The sequence below is a fragment of the Vanessa tameamea genome, chromosome 3 (assembly GCF_037043105.1).
Source record: "Vanessa tameamea isolate UH-Manoa-2023 chromosome 3, ilVanTame1 primary haplotype, whole genome shotgun sequence".
Taxonomy (NCBI): Eukaryota; Metazoa; Arthropoda; class Insecta; order Lepidoptera; family Nymphalidae; genus Vanessa; species Vanessa tameamea.
This window is the reverse complement of record NC_087311.1, coordinates 13,783,979-13,808,038: the sequence shown is the minus strand read 5'-3', so window position 1 is coordinate 13,808,038 and position 24,060 is coordinate 13,783,979. Positions and strand designations below refer to the sequence as shown.

General features: G+C 30.7%; 4 protein-coding genes across 4 annotated transcripts; 1 reads left to right on the top strand and 3 right to left on the bottom strand.

The window, feature by feature from the left end:
* Positions 1-742: 742 nt before the first annotated feature.
* On the bottom strand, positions 743-7,240 carry LOC113397517 (homeobox-like protein HDP1). The gene is made up of 2 exons (XM_064217224.1): positions 7,059-7,240; positions 743-6,973 (listed from the first exon to the last, which is right to left on the bottom strand). The coding sequence occupies exons 1-2, from the start codon at positions 7,104-7,106 to the stop codon at positions 1,646-1,648; spliced, it is 5,376 nt and encodes a 1,791-aa protein (XP_064073294.1). The 5' UTR covers positions 7,107-7,240; the 3' UTR covers positions 743-1,645.
* A 2,283-nt stretch (positions 7,241-9,523) lies between these two features.
* Positions 9,524-16,490, bottom strand: LOC113397423 (uncharacterized). Its single transcript, XM_026635751.2, has 5 exons — positions 16,173-16,490; positions 12,473-12,596; positions 11,593-11,745; positions 10,356-11,525; positions 9,524-10,080 (listed from the first exon to the last, which is right to left on the bottom strand). The coding sequence occupies exons 1-5, from the start codon at positions 16,242-16,244 to the stop codon at positions 9,728-9,730; spliced, it is 1,872 nt and encodes a 623-aa protein (XP_026491536.1). The 5' UTR covers positions 16,245-16,490; the 3' UTR covers positions 9,524-9,727.
* A 2,792-nt stretch (positions 16,491-19,282) lies between these two features.
* LOC113397424 (uncharacterized) lies at positions 19,283-20,983 on the top strand. Its single transcript, XM_026635752.2, has 5 exons — positions 19,283-19,699; positions 19,853-20,001; positions 20,090-20,253; positions 20,323-20,582; positions 20,883-20,983. The coding sequence occupies exons 1-5, from the start codon at positions 19,363-19,365 to the stop codon at positions 20,969-20,971; spliced, it is 999 nt and encodes a 332-aa protein (XP_026491537.2). The 5' UTR covers positions 19,283-19,362; the 3' UTR covers positions 20,972-20,983.
* Positions 20,984-20,995: 12 nt separating this feature from the next.
* Positions 20,996-22,764, bottom strand: LOC113397425 (transmembrane protein 41 homolog). The gene is made up of 5 exons (XM_026635753.2): positions 22,488-22,764; positions 22,151-22,283; positions 21,930-22,058; positions 21,320-21,657; positions 20,996-21,244 (listed from the first exon to the last, which is right to left on the bottom strand). Exons 1-5 carry the CDS (start codon positions 22,534-22,536, stop codon positions 21,075-21,077), a joined length of 819 nt encoding a protein of 272 aa, XP_026491538.2. The 5' UTR covers positions 22,537-22,764; the 3' UTR covers positions 20,996-21,074.
* Between the last annotated feature and the right edge of the window lie 1,296 nt (positions 22,765-24,060).

Here is a 24,060-nt window from a genome sequence, read left to right as displayed (position 1 = left end):
TTCAAACATGATTCATTTTAATCATAGAAAAATTTACAAGATCAACGCAACTTTGTTATTCATACAATTTTTCAACAAATATTTGAACTAGTTCTACTTCCTGAATTATTCATACGAGATACGCATAAACGGAAAAAAATAGTTGTACAGTAAACATAGTAAACACGAAAACGCGCGTAAGGCTCAACTAACCGTGACACGGTGTGCTATTGACACAAAATCCGCACACGGAGGTGCTAAAAGTCATAATGGACCGTGACATGAAAAGTTTGAAAAGAAAGCCTGTCTCCGTTAGTCACTCTTCACTAGTCTTGCAGTCATCTTGACTGAGACGATACTTTAAACGACTCAAGCTATACACACAGCGCCGTGAAAATGTTTAAAAATTTCCTGTTATTTATTGTAAGTAATTTAAATTTTAAATAATGTACTCGTTTTTATACCAAGTTTGTTGTTTCGTTAGTAAAAAGGTAAATTACGAGTTGATTTTATAATAAATTACAATATATTATAAGTAGTTTAAATAAAATTATTCTGTAAATCTTACGAAATAAATGTGAAAGTGAGATTGTTTGTTTGTTCTGCGTGTTCGATACGACATCGACAAATTAACACGTGACTTGGGGCATGGCTCACGCCTTGTAACTTTTTTATCTAAATAAATATAATTCGAGAAAGCATAAATAAACCAAATGTGTCGTGTTATGGATTAAATATACATTGTATGCATTTATCTTTTCAGATCCTACTGAAGAGCAGAGCTGTATTTGGGTTTTTCAGTCGTGAGAACGTGGAATGTGGCCCTTATGGTTTTGTTTGCGACGGAATATCAAAAGTAAGATTATGCGATGGTGATAAATTACTAGGACCCACTTTTCTCTGCCCGGCTAACACCATTTGCAATGAGGAGTCTAGTGATCTGTGCGAGAATGTTATAAACTATATTGATTCTTCTATTACCAAGAACGTTCGATGCCATCGCAGTGAAAGATTAGCTGATCCAACTGTCCCTAATTGCAAAGGCTACATTCTGTGCATTCCTAACAAAAATCGCTTTCAGGGTATCAAATTTAAATGTTCAGGAAATACTATATTTAATGGTTATACTCGCGCGTGTACCTCTCCGGAAAAATACAAATGCCCACTAGTCAACACAACGAAGACCAAACCCCAATTATATGGTGAATATAATACAAAGGCGAATACATATCGCGACAATAGTTTCCAGAGCTCGAATGCTGCAGGTCATAGACCTATAGATTGCAAAAACTACAAATTCACGTTAACTCAAGATACTAGTCCTGTTCGATCCACATACTTTTGCCCTTCAAAACCGGTAAGTGGCGAAAATTCTATTCGATGCACTGTATTTTCTAATCATTTTTGTATGACCCTAGAAAAGGATGTCGAAGATCAATTCATTCAAAGAACAGGTGCGGCATATCGGATGCCACGGAAGTAACTGGTCGATCAGCAACAATAGAGTATAAATGTATGTTTATACTATATATAAATGCATAAGACTGAAATAAATGTATACAAACAAAAGGTGTTTTCTTATTTTTCAACAATTTAGATAAACGATTAGTGTTTTTTTATTGATATGTTATTATTTAATTTGTTTTGTCTACTTGATTATTAAATTTTAACACTCGTAGCTTTCCGCATCTACACATTTCCTTTTTTCTTTATTGAAAACTTCGTCTGAACTGCACTTTTTAATTTTACGACGGAACTTCGACTCGGAAGTTTTTCTGCAAAGGAAATATTTTCTGCAATCATCTGCATATTCAAACTTTCCTTCTTTTTCACATTCAAATCGTATTTCATAATTTTCTGAGTACGAATTATCGTCCGATTTTATTTCCTTGGTACTTTTGTCACTGGTGGTGTTGGAACTATTTTCAATCGAGGATGTATCTACAGAACATTGTATATTTTCTTTATTTAAATGATAACCTTTCTGGCATTGTAATTTAAATCTAACGTAACCATCTAATTTCTTAACGCAAATATAATAAAAGTTTTCTGATAAAACGTCAACAAACCTCCCTGAAGATAAACATTTAAATTGGTTGTTTCTTATACAGTTTGAAAGATTATTCGTACATTGTTTTCTTATTTCACTAAAAACAGTATTTTCTGGACACATTCCAATAATCGGTTGAAGCTTTCCTATACAAATATAAAATTTATTGCAATTACTTTTATCAGAATATTTGCCACGATGACGACCTTCGCATGTGAATTGTTCTAGTAGTGGTGTCCGCGCCTGGTTACCGCTATGAATCAAACTTTTCACCGTACTCGTTGGTATTTGTGTAGTTTTAAAAATGTTGGGTAATTGTACATTATCTTTTGATGATAAAGTTAAATTTAAATCTGCTTGTAATAACTTTAACGTTTTATTTATTTTCATTCCATTTTCTGTGAAAGGACTAGTACTGTTGTTTGTTTTACCTAAGAGTGCTACAATATTAACATTATTTTCGTTTTCATTATGTTTCAATTCACTTTCATTGTTTAATTGTTTTAGATTTTGAGTTAGCTCAAAGTTAAAAGCAGGTTTATTTTCAAGTGTAGGCAGAGTTTTAGTATTACTTAACGCATTAGCACCTGTTAATTCACTTTTTATTTTATCAATATTTTGTGTCAATGTAACGTTATTTAGCATTCCAATAATATCGTTATTTATAACTTCGATGTTGTTCGTTGTCATTGTTACATTTTTGTGATGTTTGTTTATATTGCCTATTGTACTTGATGAATTATTATCGTTTTTGTTGAGCATTTCCACACTAGAAGTTGCTTGTGCAATATTTTTAAGATATGGGGCAAGATTTACAGTAGTATCGACATTCAAACTATTTTCAAAAGTTGAACTACTATTTTTCGTTAGAAATGGTGAAGATTTAATAATAGCATCTGAAATAACTTCTGTTTCATTTTTGCTTACTTTTAAATCTTGTATATTATTTTCAGATGCATTATGAGGTGTGGATAGTAAGCCACTGTCGACATATTCAATGTCTACAAATAATTTAGAATTTGTAGCATTTTGCTGATCATTCGGTTCAGCTATGGTTAAATGTTCTTGGTAAATGTATGGATTAGTTGTTCCAACAACATAAGAAATTACAGAATCATATGTTTTCGTCGGCTCTTTATACTTGGTTAAGCTTAAATTGGAACTAACAGCGATCATTACAGTTTCAGTTGTACTAATAAGTTCGCTAATCTCTGTATTCACATCAGCAGTTTTATTTTCGTATGTTTTTAATGTTATGAGTTTATGTTTTTGTATTGGTAAATTTGCTCCAATCACATCCTCACCATTAATCAATTCATTATTTACAGTAATGTTTATATCACTTAAAGGTAAATTGAAAATTTCGTTCACCTCTTTTTTCTGCGTGGTATTTAATTTTTTTTCTACCATTGTTTGATTAACACTATATTGAACCAGATTATTGTTATTAAAAATATCATTATTATTTATTATATCTTCCACAACGATTTCATTTTTATTCACGTATGAATTACTTAAATTGTTTAATATTGTGTCTGTTGAAATAGTTAAAGCTGGAGAACGTATGTTTAATTGGCCATAAGTAATGTTTGGTGAACTTATTAATATACCAGTTTTTTCTCCATTTGCTATATTTTCCGATATATTGTTTCTATTAGAATAAAAATCATTCAATTTCTGTTTTTCGTACGTCTCTATTTCTTGATTTGGATTTATAGTTGTAGTATCTATTGATAAAACGGTTGTGTTTTCATTCTTGCTGAAGACTGTAAGGTTAGAACTTATGGTATCTCTGTTATCTTTATGAAATTTTTCAACGCTTGCACTCCTATTGGGGTAGTTAGTAAATATTCTGTTACTCATATCAAGATTGAAGTCAGACGAAGATGGTATTTCCATGGTTGTGATATTCGTAATATATATTTTACGATCAGCACCTATTATTGGTTGAAAACTTTCAGGAGTTGGAGTATATTGAGTATTTATCGTGGGGGTGGAATTAAAATTAATATTTAATGACGTAGTGTTGATCAGGGGTGGATTTGTTGCAAACGTAAAAGCTGTATCTGATACTGTAAGAGTTGTGTTATACAAGTCTGATTTTAAAGTAGTATCTGCAGATGTATCTTTAATAACTAAGGTTGTGTTATTATTATTAAAACCTACACTACTAATATTTTCTGCATTAGTATTTTTGGAATTTACAGGTAGCTTATCGTAACTTATCGTAGTTAGGTCTACAATTGTTTCTTTATACATAGTATCATTGGTTACATTAATTTCAGGTAAGTTTGTAAAAGACATATCCCTTAAATTACTCATCAGAGATATGTCATTAAGCGTAGAAAAAATACTGTCATTATTTAGAACTTTAAGATGAGATGCTTTTAAATTTGCTTCCGTTAAACTTAAAATTTTAATCTCTGAAGTTGTATTAAATTCCATCATTTGTTTTGTCAGCGATTCATTATTAGCGATTACTTCAGTATCTAATATTTCTGATAATATGTCACCATGAGGTGTAACCAGATGATTTATGACATCATATTTATTTTCCATTTCAATTAATTGATCATCTGGTATTTGATTTGGAAATTGACTTACCGAATCGGTAGCATATATTGAGCTTGTTACGATATTTTCAGAATTTTGCCAATCGTTGTTATTCCTAGTGAGCGAATTTAAATCAACAAACTTGTTAGGCACAGTACTACTTTCTACAGACTTGGTTGAAGACAAATCAACATATGACGAAACTAATGTAAATGAAGTTTCTGTTTTATTTTGTTCATCTATATTTATTGTAAAACCATTCCTACCATTAAAAACATTATCTGTCGATGGTTTACGTAAAGTATTTTCTGTGTCAGAATATATTTGTCTAATTACAGGTACAGTAATATCATTTTTAATATAATCACTACTACTTACATTTCCTGTGACGTTTAGCACCAGGTTAGTTGAAAGATCACTAGCGACTGTTGTGATAGAAGTTGTCAAAATGTCTCCATCTTTTATCCATCCATTTATTGGATCTAATGTATATAAATTAGCTGTAATGGTAGGTTTTAATGAATTTGGTAAAGAAATACTTACATCATTTGGAATATTTATATTGCTTGAAACAATCATTGGTGTCGTTGAGGTATTGGAATGACTTAAGAAACTTGTGGTTTCAGTGAAATATGAAATTGGATTTCTAACAATTTCACTAGAAGAGAGTGATAACCGTCTTTCTTTGTTTGTGTAACCATGCTCATTGTTATTGCCATATAAACTGCTGTTATTTAGTACAAGGGCGTCTATATTTAATTCTGTTGCACCCTGAATAGTTTTAGATAAAGATAACTCATCACTTATCAACGTTATACTTTTATTTAATGTAGCATTTAGTATAGTATCATTCAACGTTATCTTTGCATTCACATTTGATTCGTCATCAGTATTCGTCACAGTAGCACTATCACTTATTTTATTATAACTAATGTTATTTGCACTGCTCGAATTTACTTGATTTAATGTGTCATTCGATGATGTTGATGGAATAAAATTAAAAGTGACGTCGTTGATAAGTTGGTTACTTGTGGCAATCGTAGTCGCACTTGAATTATATGTATAGTTTTCAGGGGCAAATGTAGTAATATCAGCATTATCCCAAGTTAATGTTGTGTCTAATTCTGAAAGTTCGTTGGTTACATTACGCTGTTGTGTAGACGGTAGAGTGGTTGTTACTTGATATTCATAACTTGCACTTTTGAAATACACTTGATTTAATGTGTCATCCGATGTCGTTGATGCAATAAAATTAGAAGTATCGTTGTTGATAAATTCGTAACTTGTAGCAATCGTAGTTGCACTTGAATTATATATATCGTTTTCAGGGGCAAATGAAGTAACATCAGATTTTCCCCAAACTGATGTTGTACCCATTTTCGGCAATTCGTTAGTTACATCACTCTGTTGTGTAGAAGGGAGAGTGCTCGGTATTTGATATTGATCACGTAAATCGCTTGTTTCATTATATTTAAAGTTATTTGCAATTATATTAGAAGTATCGTTGTCGATAAATTCCTTATTTGTGGATATCGTAGTCGCACTTAAACTATACGTATCGTTTTCAAGGGCAAATGTAGTAACATCAACATTATCCCAAACTGATGTTGTGTCCAAATCTGACAGTTCGTTGACTACATCACTCTGCTGTATAGAAGGGAGAGCGGTCGTTACTTGATATTCATCACGCAAATCACTCGTTTTATTATATTTAAAATTATTTACACTGCTGGAATACACTTGATTTAATGTGTCATCCGATGTTGTTGAATTAATAAAATTAGAAGTGTTGTTGTTGGTAAATTCAAAACTTTTTTCAAATGTAGTCACGCTTGAATTACTCGTATCATTTTTAACAGCAAGTGTAGCAACGTCAGTCTGCTTTGTAGGTGGAAGAGTGATCGTTAGTTGATATTCATCGCGTAGATCACTTATTTTATCAAATTTAAAGTTATTTGCACTACTTGAATTCACTTGATTTATTGAGTCATCCAATGTTGTTGACGGAATAAAATAAGAAGTATCGTTGTTTATAAATTCATAACTTATGTCAATCGTAGACCCACTTGAATTATTTGTATTGTTTTCAGGGGTAGATGTAGTAACATCAGTAGCTAATGTTGTGCTTAATTCTGCCAGTACATTCGCTTCATCACTCTGCTGTATAGGAGAAAGAGTGGTCGTCACTTGATATTCACACTCAAATTTATTGATATCGTTGCACACAGTACTTCTTGGACACGGTATCAGAAACTCGTCGACTGTCCTTGTCACGCCTCCACCTAGATCAACGCATATCTTAAAATGTGTTGAATTCACACAATGAAACGATTTCCCTTTGCAATCAATATTCTCTGTTGATATCAGTGGTAAAGTCAAAATCGTGAGAACCTGAAACAATATTTTGATATAAACTTTAAAATAAGTAATTATACAAAATGTATAGTTCAGTTGATTATTTAAAAGTTTTTATTACCAGAAGTCCAGGAAAAAAAATACAGTTTGCTCGTATGTTGAAAGCCATAGCAGCATTTCTTATTTTATTGCTTTAATATACCGCAAAATAAAACACATGTCCTGCATCGCGTTGTTTTCCAGAGAATAAAAGCAAGATTTTGTCGCAGATAATTTCAATAGTCGCACGAGATTTGTTAACACAAGACACCTCACTTTACACAAACATGTATAGAACATGTTGATTAAGACGACACCGAGTAAATATTGTTGACACTTTATTTCCTGTAATATTATTATTCCCCAGTTCTGCGAACGTTAAGATCAAGTTAAAATATTTTATTTTAAATAGATAGATATGCCTTATCGGTAAACAGTCACCATCACCCAGAGACATTGGCACTAAGTAAGATTATCCATCCCTTAACCCATTGATACCTATCACTAACCAAATATTATTATACCTATAATACATATTTAACATAAGAATCGAAACAATTAAACTATCACATAAAATTTTAACTAATATTGTTTAAGGATATATCATTTTTGTAAAAAATAATATTACTGCGTTTTAAAAAATATCGTGGTAGGAACATTTTGTCTTTTCAAACAAATACATTATCTTAAAATTTCCTTTTCATTATCAAGATTGTAAAAACGAATCTAAGCTTATTTCGAAATGAACAAATATTTACGCCCGTGTGGATTTTACCTCAATAACTCAATTACTTACATCACCGTAAATAAATATTTAGTGACATAGTACTTAATCAGATTAGACAAACAAACAACTTCTCTACAGAAATGAGTCTACGGCAATTATGTTTTACACAATCTCTCGGTTAAACTAAATTAGTTTTACTTTATTGAATATACCTCTCGCTAATTCTTACCTTTGTGTGACTTTGAAAAACGATATAAAGTAATTTTCGTCTTTTAGATAATAGACATATTGGTACGCGTACAAAAGAGGCAGAACGATATTTAAAAAAAAAGTTTGAACACGTATAACGCTAATTACTTTCACGCTGTGAATAGACTCGGGAATGTATCGTAACCGTTAAACGGGATGTAGAATTTAAATTTATTAGAAAAAATTACGCTTAGTCTCGAATTAAAGACACTCACCAGGAATTTACATATTTTAGTAGATGTAGATTTGATATAAATTATCAAAATGAGATTAATTTTATAAGTATCTATTAATAAATTTAAAATCAACATTATATTATACACATACCTACTTGGTGATAGGGATTCGTGCAAGCCCGCCTGGGTAGGTACAACCCACTCGTTGGACCACCGAACAGAAATACTTAAGTAGTATTGTTGTGTACCGGTTAGAAGGATGAGTGAGCCAGTATAACTACAGACACAACAGGCATCATATCTTAGCTCCCAAAGTCAAAATGCGCCACCAGCATTGGCTATGTTACGAATGGTTAATATTTCTTACAGCGTCAATGTTTACGAGCGGTGGTGACCACATACCAACAGGTGGCCAATTCACTCGTCCGCTTACATATATTAAATAAAGAAAAAATAAGAAAAGACAAAACCATTAAGTTGAATTGTGACCTTTATATTCAGTTTGTTAATCGTTTGTTTTTTTTGTGTGTTGACGAGATTTAGTACGATCAACAAAAAAAAAAAGAAAATCACAGTAGGTAAATAATGTTTTGAACAGGTAAGTCATATGTTTCCTCCAAATTTAAAATGGGAAAACACTAGTCGACACGATATACGATATAGGACGGAGGGACTGCTAGTTTAAATTGTCAACGCAGTTATATATCCCAAAACTCTCGTCTGTTATTCTGCCGCCAAATTGTAATGCTTCTTATTATAAATGTATGTGTTCCACTAAGGAGAGAAAGGCTGGGCAAAAAGCTCTACCCTGTATGGAATTTTTTAAACTATTTCACAGTACCGTCTTACTTGGTGGTTGGGTTCTGTGCAAGCCCATCTGTCAAATATTCTACAGACAAATGGCAGTACTCAGGATTGTTGTGTTCCAATTAAAGCGAGCTAGTGGGAGTGTGAACTAGTGGCGTATTGGCGATGTAAGAATGGTTAATATTTGTTACATTGTGTATGGGCGGTAGTGACTACTTACCATAAGGTTAACATTTGCTCATAGGTCAATCTATTTCATAAAAAAAGCATATAAAGTGCCCGGATGCAAACAATGTTTTGGTAATATCCCGTCCCCTTCTGAAAAGGTTTACAAGAGAGCTTCTGAAGCGCATCACCAATGATTCAAGACTAAGCCGTAATCGACGAGGTGCACCCAAACGCGTCGAGCCTCTGTGCACCCAATGCAGGGTGCATTTTCCATTTTAAAGTCACTTACAAAAGAGTACATAATAACTTATCTATTTATCAAATAACATTGGAAGGAATGAGACACAAATTCGAATGTAAAAATATATTTTTAAGTTAATTAATTATAAATAATATTAATAAATAATGTCATTCATAATTGTCTATATATTAACCAAGTAGGTACTTACATTATATGTACAGTATCATGGTACGCGTTTACTAATTAATTCTATTTAATTGTATAATTTTCCAAAGGAAAATCAGGTTATACCTAAATTTATACATGGACTAACTAGATCAACGGTAACATTGACTAAATAGATTCAATATTAAGTAAAAATATTTGAAATAATTAGTTATCACTTAAGTTAAACCACGTTTTCTTTTAAAACTAAATGATCGAACTTTGCTCTTATAAATTGACACAATTGCGATTATAGACCAAATAAATGTACAAACAGCCAGTATTACACCTAAAATTAACATTGAAAATTGGAGACCACTTTCTTGCCGCAGTACAACTAACAATCCCAAAACCAACAAAGCCTGGAGGATCGCTGATAGGGTTTCTAATGTGCTGTGAATTTTCGGCCATTTGCGTGCTCCGACGAAGTCTTGAGCGGCTGTTTCCCAGCATGAAGTCACAGCTCCGTATCCGAAGCCGGCCGCTACGCAGCCGATAGCGAACGAGTCATGGTTTCTGGCTTCTGCCAACACTAAAAAAAACAATATAAGATAAGTAATCTATCAAGGAGAGTCATACTAAACAAACACTAAATGAGTAACTAGAATACCGACAATATGATTTAAAAGTAAACGAATGCTATAAAATATAGTGTCTTTTTAATAACTAATGTTTGATTAACCTATATTTATATTAATGTAGGTACTCTATTTTATTTGTAACAGATAAGTATAACTAGAAAATGGTCCAACGCCGCCCATTGATAATGCTTGTATTTAAAAAAAATATTAAAAAATAAGTACATACCAAAGCACGCACAAGTTGTTATGATGAGACCACAGACTGCAACGTACTTAAAGTTTCTCTTCGGAGTTTGTGCCAGCCATGGCGTGCACATAAGGAAACACACCCAAGTGAAACCATGTAATGACATTAAAAAGTTATTTTCCAACACCGCTATTCTAGGTCGCAACTGCAAGCCAATCATTGGCAATAACACAATGCCAATTCCTGTTAGAGTCAATTTAGTGAAACTTAATAATAAAGCAGGGTAAAATTTTAAGCAAGAGAGGGACCTCGTTAACGGTTTCACAAATGTGTCATTAATATTGTACATCAGGTACAAAAGCCTTCGTCTTATCCTATAAATTCTATATGATGGCATCCATAATTTCCTCCTCATATTGACATAAGCGGATTGACATCGAAAGCTAAATGAGTTCAAAATTTTCTCTGTGTGAATATCAGTAACGGGGGCTATAGTTTCATAGGTAACTTCGACTTCTGAATAATCTTTGTCATTTACATCGCTATTGCACTGAGAATCTTTCCTTAATTGATTTATAATACATCCATCAAGATTGTCGCCCAACGTGCTTAACCTTTTTATAGCGACACTGAGGCGTTTCTTGTTATTATTATTTATGCTTGTCACACTTTGCTCATCTTCGCTCTCTTCACTTTCCTCTGGTATTTCTGGTAAAATTTCAACTCCAAATATGTTCCTTCTCTTTTCTTCCGGACTAGGAGGGGGCGTTATCGTTTCAATTATACTGCCATCATCGTAATCCGATTCGTCTAGTCTGTGTAGATTATCATTCGAGGGATTATTCCAACATTTTTTACTTAAATCGTGAAGTTTTAGTTCAGTACCATAGAAATTGTCCATAGAATCGTTTTTAAAAACCATAAACGTTTGCGACAATTCCTTGTACCTAGATAAGTAGCTAGATTTTCTAGTCTCGTCTATTTTGAGTAACATTATTGCTGGCAATGTTTGCAACATGATACCTGCCAATACTATGTACGAGAAGTGGTAGCCGTATTTTTCTATGAGCACGTATAAAATATGTGGAAAAGTGGATTGGCCAACAGCCTGGCCTGTATAACATAACCCTCTTATGAATCCCAGGCGTGAATCATATGTTTCGAAGAGAACTGCATCTACTTGCGCCGATATTAGCGATGAACCTACACCTAAAATCAAATAATAATTAATAAGAAATAATTGACAATCAATAGCATTTTAAAATGATTTACTTACCACCGAATATACCATACACGAACGGTTGTATATGATAAGGAATGAAGGCACAAATTATTAACCCAAGCATCACGAGCCCAAGTCCAATTGAAGCCATAACCCGGTACCCTATTGACCCGCCCCATGAGTCCGCTGCCTCTCTGAACCAGCATTCTGGAATAACAAAAAAATACCCGTTATTATGTTAAATGTAAAATACCTATCTATATGCAATTATTGTGATTACAACACCTACGTCATTTATATCTCTCCGGATGTATAATCGAATTTTAATTTAGATAATGCTATTAATAATTTATTTGAAGCAACAGAGCTTTGAGCGAGTGTACCATTATAATCATAGGTATGAGGGATAACACCTTTGTTCCTGATGGTACAAATACTACATAAGGAACCTTACTTTGTCATGTTCTAGGGACGGTGTACACTTGTTATAAATTCTCTGGACTAGAGTATTGATAACTCAGCGATCTATAGTTTTCGCAATATATTTCCCATCGACATTCCACATTCAAGAATTCTCGTAACACCTTACTCGAGCTTTCTTGGGATATAACACAAAGACCACTAAAGTGAATTCAATAATTCTTCGTAACATATAACGTGGAAATCGTATGAGTTGCAACATCAAGACCGAGTACCGAGTAGGTACGAAGGAGACTTCACTTCTGGTTCACGCTTCGAGCAGTAGTATACTTCGACCAGGCTTATTAGTTAATAGAATAAATGTCATTTATTCACGTCTTTTTTTCTTACTAAATAAATAGTTTAAGTAATTGAATGTTTTATTTTCGCCTCTCGGGTTCGCTCATTATGGCTCACTGACATAGCCGCCTGCCTTTTAATATTATATACAAACATATGATGCGTTATATCTTACGTGTTAATCCATAAATTAGTATGAAGATTGATGGAGCAGCAAGACCAAGCCATAAAGGAACTTCGTAATTCGCCAAATGTATCCAAAAAACACCATAAGAAAGCACCAAACTTGGCAAGCAGATCTGAAAGAATATAAAAAATTTCATATAGTAAATATCTATGAGTTATTGTTGTATACGTGTAATACATAGGAATTCAATGTTAGGGAAATATAAATAGTTCATAATAATTTAATGGACATAAAAAAATCGTAATAAGTAGATAAATTGTTTATGTCTAAGTCTCATTGTGTTTGATCAGGTCTATACCGGAGGACTCTGTTATAATAATTAGTATGTACTAATACCACATACCTGGTTATATATATATATATACTTATTATTGAAAAGAGATAATATTCGTTTGTTTGTATTCAAGTGTAAAACTTTGTTCAATGTTAGAAAGCTTTATTACTCCTGAGTTCCATGGGGTATAAAATATGTTTATATCATATCGTTTTCTTTATTGATAAATGCCCGTGCGAAGCAGGGTTGGATCGCTAATAGTATTTATGATAAAACACTATTTAGTGTAATTAGTACTTTAAACAAGACAATAACTTGATTGTGATAATACTATAATTTAATTTAAGTATACCATAAACAAATAAGAATAAATATATTTCACGTTGAAAGAAAATAATCGCTACAATTAGTTGTGATTTAAAAATAAATAAAATGTATCACGTTAGTACCTGAGTCCAAGATTAGTTGGAAGATGACTTTAAAAATGAGGTACAAGATAATCAAATACTACAGCACAATTCTCTAAAGAGGATAATAAAAAGGAGGATACGATTTCTGAAAAGAGAATAAAGCTATTATAGGTATAAAATAAACTCAGTTACATTAATACGCTATTTTTAAGTAAAAAAATTGTAGGTAATTACTTAGGTACAAAGACTTTCATATTAAATTTCTTTCATTCTTATGTTTTTTCGTTTATATTTATTAATAAGCAATAATATTTGAAGGCAAAATTGTTATAACGTTGACGTCTTTAAATGATAAGCTGCTTTACTTCCTGACAATAAAATACAAACACATTTGAATAATTTCATTTTATATAAAATTATAAACAACATGATATTGGGAGAAACGAACAGCATTTTTGTTGAGAAATTACAATTAATAAAAATATATATATTCTTATATATGTACGGATTTTAATTGTTCTTACATTTCCTCCCATCCGTGACAGTTACCCGATTTTTAACCGGTTTTTTTTTATATATATAAATATTTTTTAGAAGATATTCAAAAAATGTATAACTCTCCGCAGTTATATAATGTATGCTTGGTATCTTTTTTATTTATTGTGATAATAAAAATCATATCTTTTTACGTTCCCACGTAGTAAGATACAGATACGTGAGAAATTTATATATTTATCAATTTAAGCACGTGATTCTTTACATAAATAATAATACTATAATATTAACTACTGACAATTATCATTCGTAATATTCTACGTACTTAGGAAAGTTGAAAATAATTGCGTATTCAATCAATCAAAGTCACAGATAATATTTTTTAAAAAGACTACACCAGTCACTCGTAGACAAATGGCAAATGCTTTACCATCATAAACGAAGACCCGGCTAAATAAACTCACCGCGGTTATTTTTTTTAGATTTACTATTTAATAGTAAATTTATTGTATTTACTTGCTTCTTAGTTGAAAACCAATGTAGATACTCCTTCAATCAGAGCATTGTTCACAACGTCATATATAATTTACGTCATAAGTATGTATATCATTAGTTCTAAAAATAATATTTCATCGACAATATTTTATTTTATTTACCTACTTGCTCCTTAATAGTTAGTAGCTGTAGCCCAGAGAAGATAGTCTTTCAATCAGAACACTGTATATATCGTAATATATCATTTACGTCATAAGTATATCATCTAATTTAAAAAAAACAATATGTCATCAACATAATTTATTTTTAATAGCAAACAGATAAGTCAAGTCATCATTATAAATAGGACATTATTAAATTGAGTCCCTTATAGACTGATTTTAACTGTTTTAATTATAAGCGATATATTATTGTCTTGAGGCCCTGGGGCTACAAAGGATTGGAAGCTCTGGCGCAACATAGGGGTGGAGGCCCTAATTATTATTTTATAAATTAATTTGAACATTTTGTCTGTAAGCAATAATAGATTTACTCTTACGAACAGTATTTAAAACGGGATGTTTACCATGTTTTTTATTATTATTTGGTGGAGCTCGATATTTCGACATTATGTATCTACGAATGTCTTGTTCACGAGACTGTCTCGAGAGGTCCAGCAAATAAAAATAAAAAACATGGATAATATCCCGTTTTAAATACTGTTAGTAATAAACATAACCATGTTAATTTAAAATCTTAGATTTATATTAAGTATTAATTACTAAATCCGACCCTGAATATAAGGAAAACATTCAATGGAATATACAACGAATACTATTCATAAACTATTAATATAACTATTCGTGTCTAGGTAAACTTATTTCAACGGCTATGGGTACTGCTTTAACTGATTGTGTTTAACACTAACTATTTATTCTAATATATGAGAACACGTGTTTCTGTCACTTGTATATCAGCTTGTTTACAACATTTGTCCCGACAGCTAACCCTAACGTTATGACACCACGGTCGCTCTGATAAGCTGAAAGCAAATCTAATGATTGCTTATTAAACACAGACACAAAGTATAAAGTTATTAAAACAAACATTACCTAGAGATATGCAATGTATGAATATTCATATTATCATATATCGGATAATATGTGGAAATATGTGTATAGCTAGGTATTCAAATATTATATCAATAAAAAAAAAGAAAAAATATTTATTTAAATTGTATAATCATGACTCACGTTATGGAAAGATTAAGCAATCCTTTTTTTCGCTCCTACGAATAGCGATTGTTTTTATTTGTAATATCAATGTTGGAAATTTATAATATAAATTAGTATTGTCTACATTAATTAATACTGTCTATACCTGTCTCTCTCTCAGATAGAGAAAGGAAAACGATTATGATTTTAAAATAATCTGCTTAGGTGAAGCAATAACGAGCATATGAAACATTAACTTTTTTTAAATCTAAGACATACAGTGTCAAAAGAAAATGATACGAAAAAGTATTTATTAAACGTAATTTGAATATGATTTAATTACCCACGTAATAATATAATATACATTATGTATACCAATGTATATTATAAATACACATTAGCATATTCCTACAATCTTATACATGCAGAACTTCTTTGTCATTAATCTTTATCATATAATACTATATAGGTACTAGTACTGACGCTGAATAAAGTTGATTATTTTTTATAGTAATAATTATTAGTTTGTATAACGCTAATTACTCTCATAAGACAATGTATTTACCAATTGATTTAATATTTAATTAGAGAACGATTCATTATAATCATTTCTCAATTTGTATCCTTTAAAAACTTTGTATATCTTTACAAATATTCCAATGTATGTATTTAATTCCTGCGTACAAGTTACTGGATGGAGATTCTCTGCTGCATCCGTATGCCAATGGCTTAGACGACAGTTGACTTCCTCGAATTTAACGCCCATTGAAGACAACTGTCCGATTTAAATGAATCTATCTAGTGTATAGAACAATACATACGTTTAAAACCGTAACCGCTACAAGAAGTGGCCAGCGCCAACTCGCGCCAGTAGCTCGCTCATTAAGCTCCATTTAGTATCCTTTTAACATTTTACAAACATTTTAAGCACTGTCACGTAAAGACACTTCACTATAGGCATATCATTTTCATAACAAAAGATTTTATCTTAGAAAAATATCAATCTATACGTCTTTGAACGAGCATGACGTCGTATTGACGGCTCTATACTTGCATTGACAGTGTTATCTATCGGCGGACCCGAACACGGCTACTTTGTCTTATCTTATCGAGTTATTATTTCGTGGTTATTTTAAGTGCTATTAGCCTAGAGAATTCATTACAGAACTGGGAATATATAAATAATAAATTATAAAATTAAAAAATTATGAATAATACGTTTATCTTCACAAATCTTATTTTAACGCTGCACTAATTAATCTTTATTGTATTATATATAATATAATTACCTACGTCACGCGGAACGAATCCGTTGATTGCTTTAAGTGTGTATTTATAGTTTCGATCGTTTTGAACATTTCGTAATGAAAACATTAGTAATCTATTAGACATATTCTTAGATTTAGTAAATTTAGACTAATAATAGAAGTAATTGGGACTTAGTAGGGTTTCTTATACAGATACTAGTAGCACGAGTATGTATATGGTAACTCTCTTCCAAAATTACAGCCAACTTTTGATTCAGTAACACATAAACAGCCATAATTGTGTATCTATGTTATAACTGATGCTTAAAGTTTTTTAACTCTTTGATCTATATTAATTCTTAAAATCTCCGTATAAGAATTAACTTTCGCGCCAGATTAAAGTTATAAAATATATATTTTGAAAAATTATTTTATTTGTATATATGTACATATGTTGACACGTTGGCGTCGGTTCTGTTTTAGCACTGTCTTAATTTCACTATGTAAATTAAAAATAAATAATTATAGCTTAAAGATTCTAAAAAATAATAATTTTTACCGTTTTTCTTACTACTAAAATAAGTTACTAAAATAGAACCGCAGCTTCTACACTAATATAATAAATAATTAAGTAACTCTTGTCTGTTACCTCTTCACGCTTGAACCCCTGAACCAATTTAGATTATATTTGGTATGGAGATAGTTTGAAAGACTCTTTATTTATTTCTCCCCTCGAGTGAGTAAAATGACGGTGACGATTTTTTATAAATTTGATGCTGGTAAAGCGGCAAGTTCAGCTGCCAATGTATAAAAAATTAAAAGACACGCAATTGACAGTTTAATATAAGGAGCATATTTCTGAGGGCTTAAGACTTCATTAGAAGAGTCTTACTATGAACCTCCTGGCTCTATTATGTATGGCTGGCTTGCGAAATTATACTATACTAGCAACCCGCCCCGGCTTCGCACGGGTGCAATGCTGATACTAAATATACTACAGAATGTCTTACAACGTTCAGTTTTTCAGACATTAGACAATACAAACCGCTATGTCTAAAGGACTATATTGATCTATATTAAATGCACAATGTATTTAAGGTCCTTAATTGGATAAGGATTAATGATGTATTGAAATTAAAATCTCTTCGAAAATAAGCCATTATTTCTCGTAAAAAGTAAAGAATAAAAAATGGTTATTGCGGGTTATCCCTAAGAGATAAACATATCTTAGACTTTTTTTGAAGACCTTTTTTAAGGTGTACAATACTGTAGTACATTATTTTGTTCTATCTCGTAGGGTTCAGCCAGCACTTAAGCGCAAAAAAAATGTGTTTATTTACGACATCATTTTAGAAACCTCTAAAATTATCAGTGTTTCTCTACTATATTGTGCATGTATTATACGTATAAAACCTTCCTCTTGAATTAATGTATCTATTAAAAAAACCGCATCAAGATCCGTTGTGTAATTTTAAAGACTTATTTATTTATTTATTGGAAAAGTTACACCATCAACTTGTCACTAAGCACTTAAAATTAATATCTCACTTGGGTAACATACAAAGTGATACGTCTTTAAAGGTGTAAATAAGATTGAAACTTAAGCATACACAGGGACAGACAGCGGTAAGCGATTTTGTTTTTAATATGTAATGAATGCACCTTCAGTAGAAGTTGGACTAGTTAGGTTTACTCGACTACTCGCAGAGGACAGGGCCATAGTATTTACCTATCTATGCCTTTCTACATTACGGGCTATTTCAAATCATAATATTTTTTGTTTGGCTAAGATTTCTAATTTTATTTTAAAAACATGGAATTCCTCTTTCAAAATTCATCATTTGTTTAACTAATCAAGAGTGTTATATTTTCATCGCATTTGAATACTTTTCAACATTATGGATACATTAAAGATTGATTGATGTAAGATTGCTGGTGGGGTGTGTGTAAAGAGTAAACCCTATATTTAAATTCCTAAAAATTTATATATTCTAACAAACCCTAAGATGTATTAAATAAACAAAAATAACACGAGTGGCTAACCTATACTTCTAGTTCTTCTAGTTCTTTATTTATTTATAATCGATCACAATTACCGTCAGTATATAACTTTAATCAACTACACAAGAATATTGGAATACATAGAGAGTTAATGAATATATGAGAACAGTAAATACCACGACCGATACGAACAGATTTGAATCTAATCGACCGACAGACAACAGCACATTAAACCCGTTACTAAGTGCTCTGCCGTATTTATGTGATTCCGCTCGATCCAGGCTGAGGAAGAGGTAGTTCTTGTAAGAATATGTATTCCACAAAAGCTTATTTTTAAAAATAATGATAAGTAAAAAACATTAGTAACGATAAAAAGGTTTTATTATATTCAAGGATATCCTATATAATTAAGAAGTAAATTAAATAGATAAGTTTTAATATTCCAATTAACTTAATCGTATTTAATTTTTAAAACGATAATATCGTAAAATGAAACGAAATGTCGAGTGTCGAGATAATATTAATGACATTGACAATTGACATGACAAAAAATTAAAAAATACATAAGTCAATCCCAATTCCCAACGTGTATTGAATGTTATCATAAATGCATAATAACAAATGTTTACAATTCTAGTGTGATGAATAATAAGTAATAAAATGTTAATATTACCTACGAATTGCAAAATTATTACACCGAAGAATGTGCTAAGAAAGAAAATTATAACATAAATTCTATTATATATTTTTAAATTGTATCAAAATGACAAATAAAGAATTATTGCAAGAATATTCTGAATCTATAAAGAGACTTAAAAAGGAGAGTGCTGATATAGGCATAAATGATGATGAATTTCGAAAAATGTATTTTGATAGTCTAAATGATTTAGATGAAAACTTACAATTAAACCGACGCCAAATTTTTTTTAAAAAGTACATATTTCTTATAATTTTTGTTATAATAATATTATTTGCCACATACAACTTCAAGTCTATATATAGTTACATAATATGCAACATACAAGAATATATTTACCCAGGACTAAGGTTATTAAGAAAAATTTCTATTCCATTCCTGTCATTATTTCCTGCAGTAACTGGTAAGTTCATTCGAAAGTATTTTTTTAGATAAATTTTATGCACACTTGTAAATAATAAAAGGTATATTGAATTTGAAAATTATTGTTATCAAAATGTGTTATCATTAGATTTTCTATAGAAATTTGTATGCTAATTGATGATGTTAATTTCAGATTTATACCAAGAAACATGTTTGATACAGAATCCATTTTTCACTGTTGTGGACATGGATTGCTGGCCTTGTAGTACAGTAAACAACATAGGTGAATTTTTCAATCCACAACCAATCCATAAACAGCAGACTGCCCCTTTTATTTATAAGGTACAATAAATTATAAACTATGCTTTTTTATAAAAAATATTTTCATAGCATGTGAAAAAAAAGGATATTAACTATAGAGTTATTTCAGACTGATCAGCCACAGATTGATGTGAATAAATTGAAAACCTTATATTTAAAAAATAAAGATATATTTAATAAGGAAAGTTCAAAAGTTCTTACAAATAATAAGTATTATGAAACACCTGAAGACATTTTTGACTCAGATATATTAAAAGAAAATCTTTATATTTGGTAAGGGGCAAATTTTATTTTATTTTATTTTTCCTTATTTAATATGCTTCAACTATTTTCTCTGTTTAGGAAATTCAATAACTTCAATGTTGCAAGGATACTACGCCAGATCATTGAAAGGCCAAAAATTGTTCCAAAGTTTGGTCAAAGCACTGAGAGATTTATCATAATAGATTCTAAACATGAAACATTTCACATACCAGATACAGAATGTAACTTTGCTTTTCTACTCGTTCTAAGTGGTACAAGAATTATTAATTTACAACCAGCAGAAGAATGCAAACATCAGTGTAAATCCTTCAAAATGGAATTAAAGAAATCATATCTATGTAAGTATGCACTAAATATTTATTTAATCAATATAGAGCAAAAAGGTGTAATTAATTTATAAGAAAATGGTAATATAGTATATATTATTAATTTACATGTATAGAGTATACCATGCTGGAATATTTTTTAAGATTTTGTTTATGAGGATAAAATTTATTTATATAAATGGATATATAGGTATCAACTTATCATTCATTTAATTAATTTGAATTAAAACATCATTTATGCTATTCTTAACATAAAGAAGTACTTCATACGTAATAAATTAGAATAATTCATTGTACAATTCTTCTTTTCAGTGTGGTACAACTGGTGGTATTGGAGACCATCAGTCCAACTGACACGAGGCAATGAAACGTTTATTGCACATGTTGGCTCATATTGTTAATTATTTTTAAAATAAACACAAAACTTGGAATGTTACACTAAAACACCTTTTATTTTACCTTATATAAAATTTTCTATTACAAATTAGCTAAATATAAATGAATTCATTCAAACTTTTCTCTTAGCTTCTGTTTAAGTAACACAGGTACTAGAGAGATTAATGCAAAAATGCTGAGAATAGTGATCGACGTCCAGGACCAAGCTTCACTCGTAGACGTCAATGTATGTAGTGTTTGTCCAGCTTGTATTGCTACGAATGATGGAGGAGCCACTCCTACAACAAAATATTAAAAATGTCGGATTCTCCTAGAATACAATTAGACAAAAATTACTTCCTTGTATCACTTACCAATGAACGTCCCCAAAGCGAATGGCATAAGAGGCACACCAATAACTGGTGCTGACATATTAATAAACCAATTTGGTAAAAATGGAGTCACCCTCAAAAATATAATATAGTTGAGCAAGTTATTTTTGTGTTTTGTCACAGCCTTTGACCATTGTGCCGCTCTTTCTGGGAAGAATTTTCTAACTAATTTTTTCCCCAAAAGATTTGATAGAAAGAAACATAAACTTGCTCCAAGTGCTGAACAGCAACAAACTAAAAGTAAAGCTAAATAAAAAGGAAATAAAAATCCTGAGAGTATACTCAGGAATATTGAACCCGGAATTGCAAATGTTTGCAAACTGATATAACCAAGTCAAGGAACATTATTGCTTCCCTATATTATTATTACTTCAAGTAAATTAATTATTATTATTTCAAGATGAACAGCAAAACATACTGTATAAATACATCATTTAATTTTGATTTTTTAACTGCTAACAAATTTAACAAATCCGTACAAATATTTCATTTCTCTCATGATACTGAAAATGTTTTTTTATAAAGCAATTCAGTGAATGCTTTGCCACCTCTTATGTTAGTAAGTTTCAAATAAGCTTCTTTTAAAGGATACAATATATAAACTAAAAATACTCCAAGTAATACTTCATAAAAATACTTCTCCTTGTACCTGTCTAATACAAGACCTAGCTGTTTTGCATCTTCTAGATCCCAAGGTAACTTTATATGTTGTTTTTCATGTCTAGAATTAAAAATTACCAAAAATATATTTTTATTTATATTAAGTTCATATTGTGGAAATATTTTGGATATAATTTAATATCAAATACTCACTCTTCTAATTTGGGAAATTGGGAATATAAAAGACCTAAAGCTGTTAGTGATAAGACAAATATTATAACAACTAAAATAAGAGCCCTTGATGTTGATAATCCCTTATTTTTCGAGTTATCAGTCGATTGTATATCTGTAAAGTAAATATGAAATAATTTAAATTTACACTTGACAAAGAAAAAACAACTAAAGGTTTAGAATAAAGGAAATTAGGTATAAGACAGGAAATAGGTACTTGGGATAGGAAAATATAAACCAATGCAATCTGTTCTGATAGACCGTATTCTGGGTTTGATATTGGATGTGGATGAAACTGAAGGATCTTGTACTTCATCACCTTGAACCAGTGGCGCACGAGAATCATTTCTGCGATTAAGTATACTCATAATTGTGGCCTAGATGATCCCAAAAAAATCCTTAAAAAACTATAAATTACACTGATTTTACAACACAACTTAAATATAATTGTTTAATTCAGGTCTTATGTACTTTTAGTAAATAAAATTATCCAACTTTGAATTATTATAAATGACGATTGACGTGACATTAAGTCTTAGTTCTTAAATCTGACTATTCAAAATCTTAGTTTTACATGACAATTTAAATTTGTTACAAAAAAATGTTGCTACAATAAAAGAAGCAAAGATCATAGATAATAATGTAACCTCTACCCATGTGTACATATATCGTAGAGGTCATCTATAAACTTTGTCGGATAAGTTACAATTAACTTCAAACTTTAATCGTTATTATGAAAAACCTCAATGTACAATGAATTTTTTGTATATTTTTTACCAGTTGTCAGCATCAAAATTAATTAAATAAAAAGCTAAGGGCCTAGTTTAACTAACTTAAGCAGATAAAATTAAATTCCATCGTTACACAACTAATAAAAGAATAAATTAATTAGAATCAAATTTAAAAAATTAAGTCATTGACAACCTTAGAATTTAAAAAACAGTTGGGATGTTTTTTTTTTATGGCATTGGTTGGCGGACGAGCTTATGGGCCACCTGATGGTAAGTGGTCACCACCGCCCATAGACAAAGGCGCTGTAAGAAATATTAACCATTTCTTACATCACCTATGCGCCACCAACCTTGGGAACTAAGATGTTATGTCCCTTGTGCCTGTGATTACACTGGCTCACTCACCCTTCTAACCGAAACACAACAATACAGTGTACTGTTATTTGGCGGTAGAATATCTATTTTTTATTATTTAACTTTGTTAATGTCTCATTAAATTTAATTTTTTTTTATCGAATGAATAACAAAAGTTACATCACTTGTATTTGTACTTTAAATTTCTTTGTAATCCAAAAAGTAAAACTACAGGAAGACAGTTACGTATTATTTGATAATATAAATATAGTAAAATAATAATTAAATCATAAAAATTTATATTCAAATAATAAGCAAGCAAAAACGAAAAACTAGCTTTGTTTTAATACAACCTGCTACATTTATACGTCAAGCTTTTGTTTTGTAAACAGCTACTAGAAAATGGATCAGTAAAAAGCTTTCCATAAATTATTATGTGTTTTTGTAATATAAGTATTAATGATACGTAATTTTGTGTTCATCGTTGGAACTAAAAGAACACAACACATTTTTTTTACTCATTGACTTGTATTAATGACAACATTACCTCATACAAATTACAAACACGGATTTCTGAATAGAGGAAAAAAATCTTTGTGCGTTGAAATTTTTATTGAATTGTGGTTTGTCACTTAAAATTACAATAATACGTATGTATTATATAAGAACGTCACATAATGAAGTTTAACGAAATATGAATATACAAAGCCTCTTAAAAATAGTACTACATAGGTATCATTAAAATAAATAGACCTAGACAATGTAGGAGGACCGTCACAATTCACAAAAAATAATTAATCACTTATG

Excerpts from the sequence above, each read along its gene's own strand:
- LOC113397517 (XM_064217224.1), bottom strand. The coding sequence starts at position 7,106 with ATGGCTTTCAACATACGAGCAAACTGTATTTTTTTTCCTGGACTTCTG. Across the intron at positions 6,974-7,058 it reads TTTTTTTTCCTGGACTTCTG|GTTCTCACGATTTTGACTTT; the intron begins GTAATAAAAACT and ends ATATTGTTTCAG.
- LOC113397423 (XM_026635751.2), bottom strand. The coding sequence starts at position 16,244 with ATGGAGCTTAATGAGCGAGCTACTGGCGCGAGTTGGCGCTGGCCACTT. Across the intron at positions 12,597-16,172 it reads TAGCGGTTACGGTTTTAAAC|ATCTGCTTGCCAAGTTTGGT; the intron begins GTATGTATTGTT and ends ATATTCTTTCAG. Across the intron at positions 10,081-10,355 it reads AACAACTTGTGCGTGCTTTG|TGTTGGCAGAAGCCAGAAAC; the intron begins GTATGTACTTAT and ends TGTTTTTTTTAG.
- LOC113397424 (XM_026635752.2), top strand. The coding sequence starts at position 19,363 with ATGACAAATAAAGAATTATTGCAAGAATATTCTGAATCTATAAAGAGA. Across the intron at positions 19,700-19,852 it reads ATTATTTCCTGCAGTAACTG|ATTTATACCAAGAAACATGT; the intron begins GTAAGTTCATTC and ends TGTTAATTTCAG. Across the intron at positions 20,002-20,089 it reads CTGCCCCTTTTATTTATAAG|ACTGATCAGCCACAGATTGA; the intron begins GTACAATAAATT and ends GAGTTATTTCAG.
- LOC113397425 (XM_026635753.2), bottom strand. The coding sequence starts at position 22,536 with ATGAGTATACTTAATCGCAGAAATGATTCTCGTGCGCCACTGGTTCAA. Across the intron at positions 22,284-22,487 it reads TCGTGCGCCACTGGTTCAAG|ATATACAATCGACTGATAAC; the intron begins GTGATGAAGTAC and ends TTTACTTTACAG. Across the intron at positions 22,059-22,150 it reads CAATTTCCCAAATTAGAAGA|ACATGAAAAACAACATATAA; the intron begins GTGAGTATTTGA and ends TTTTAATTCTAG.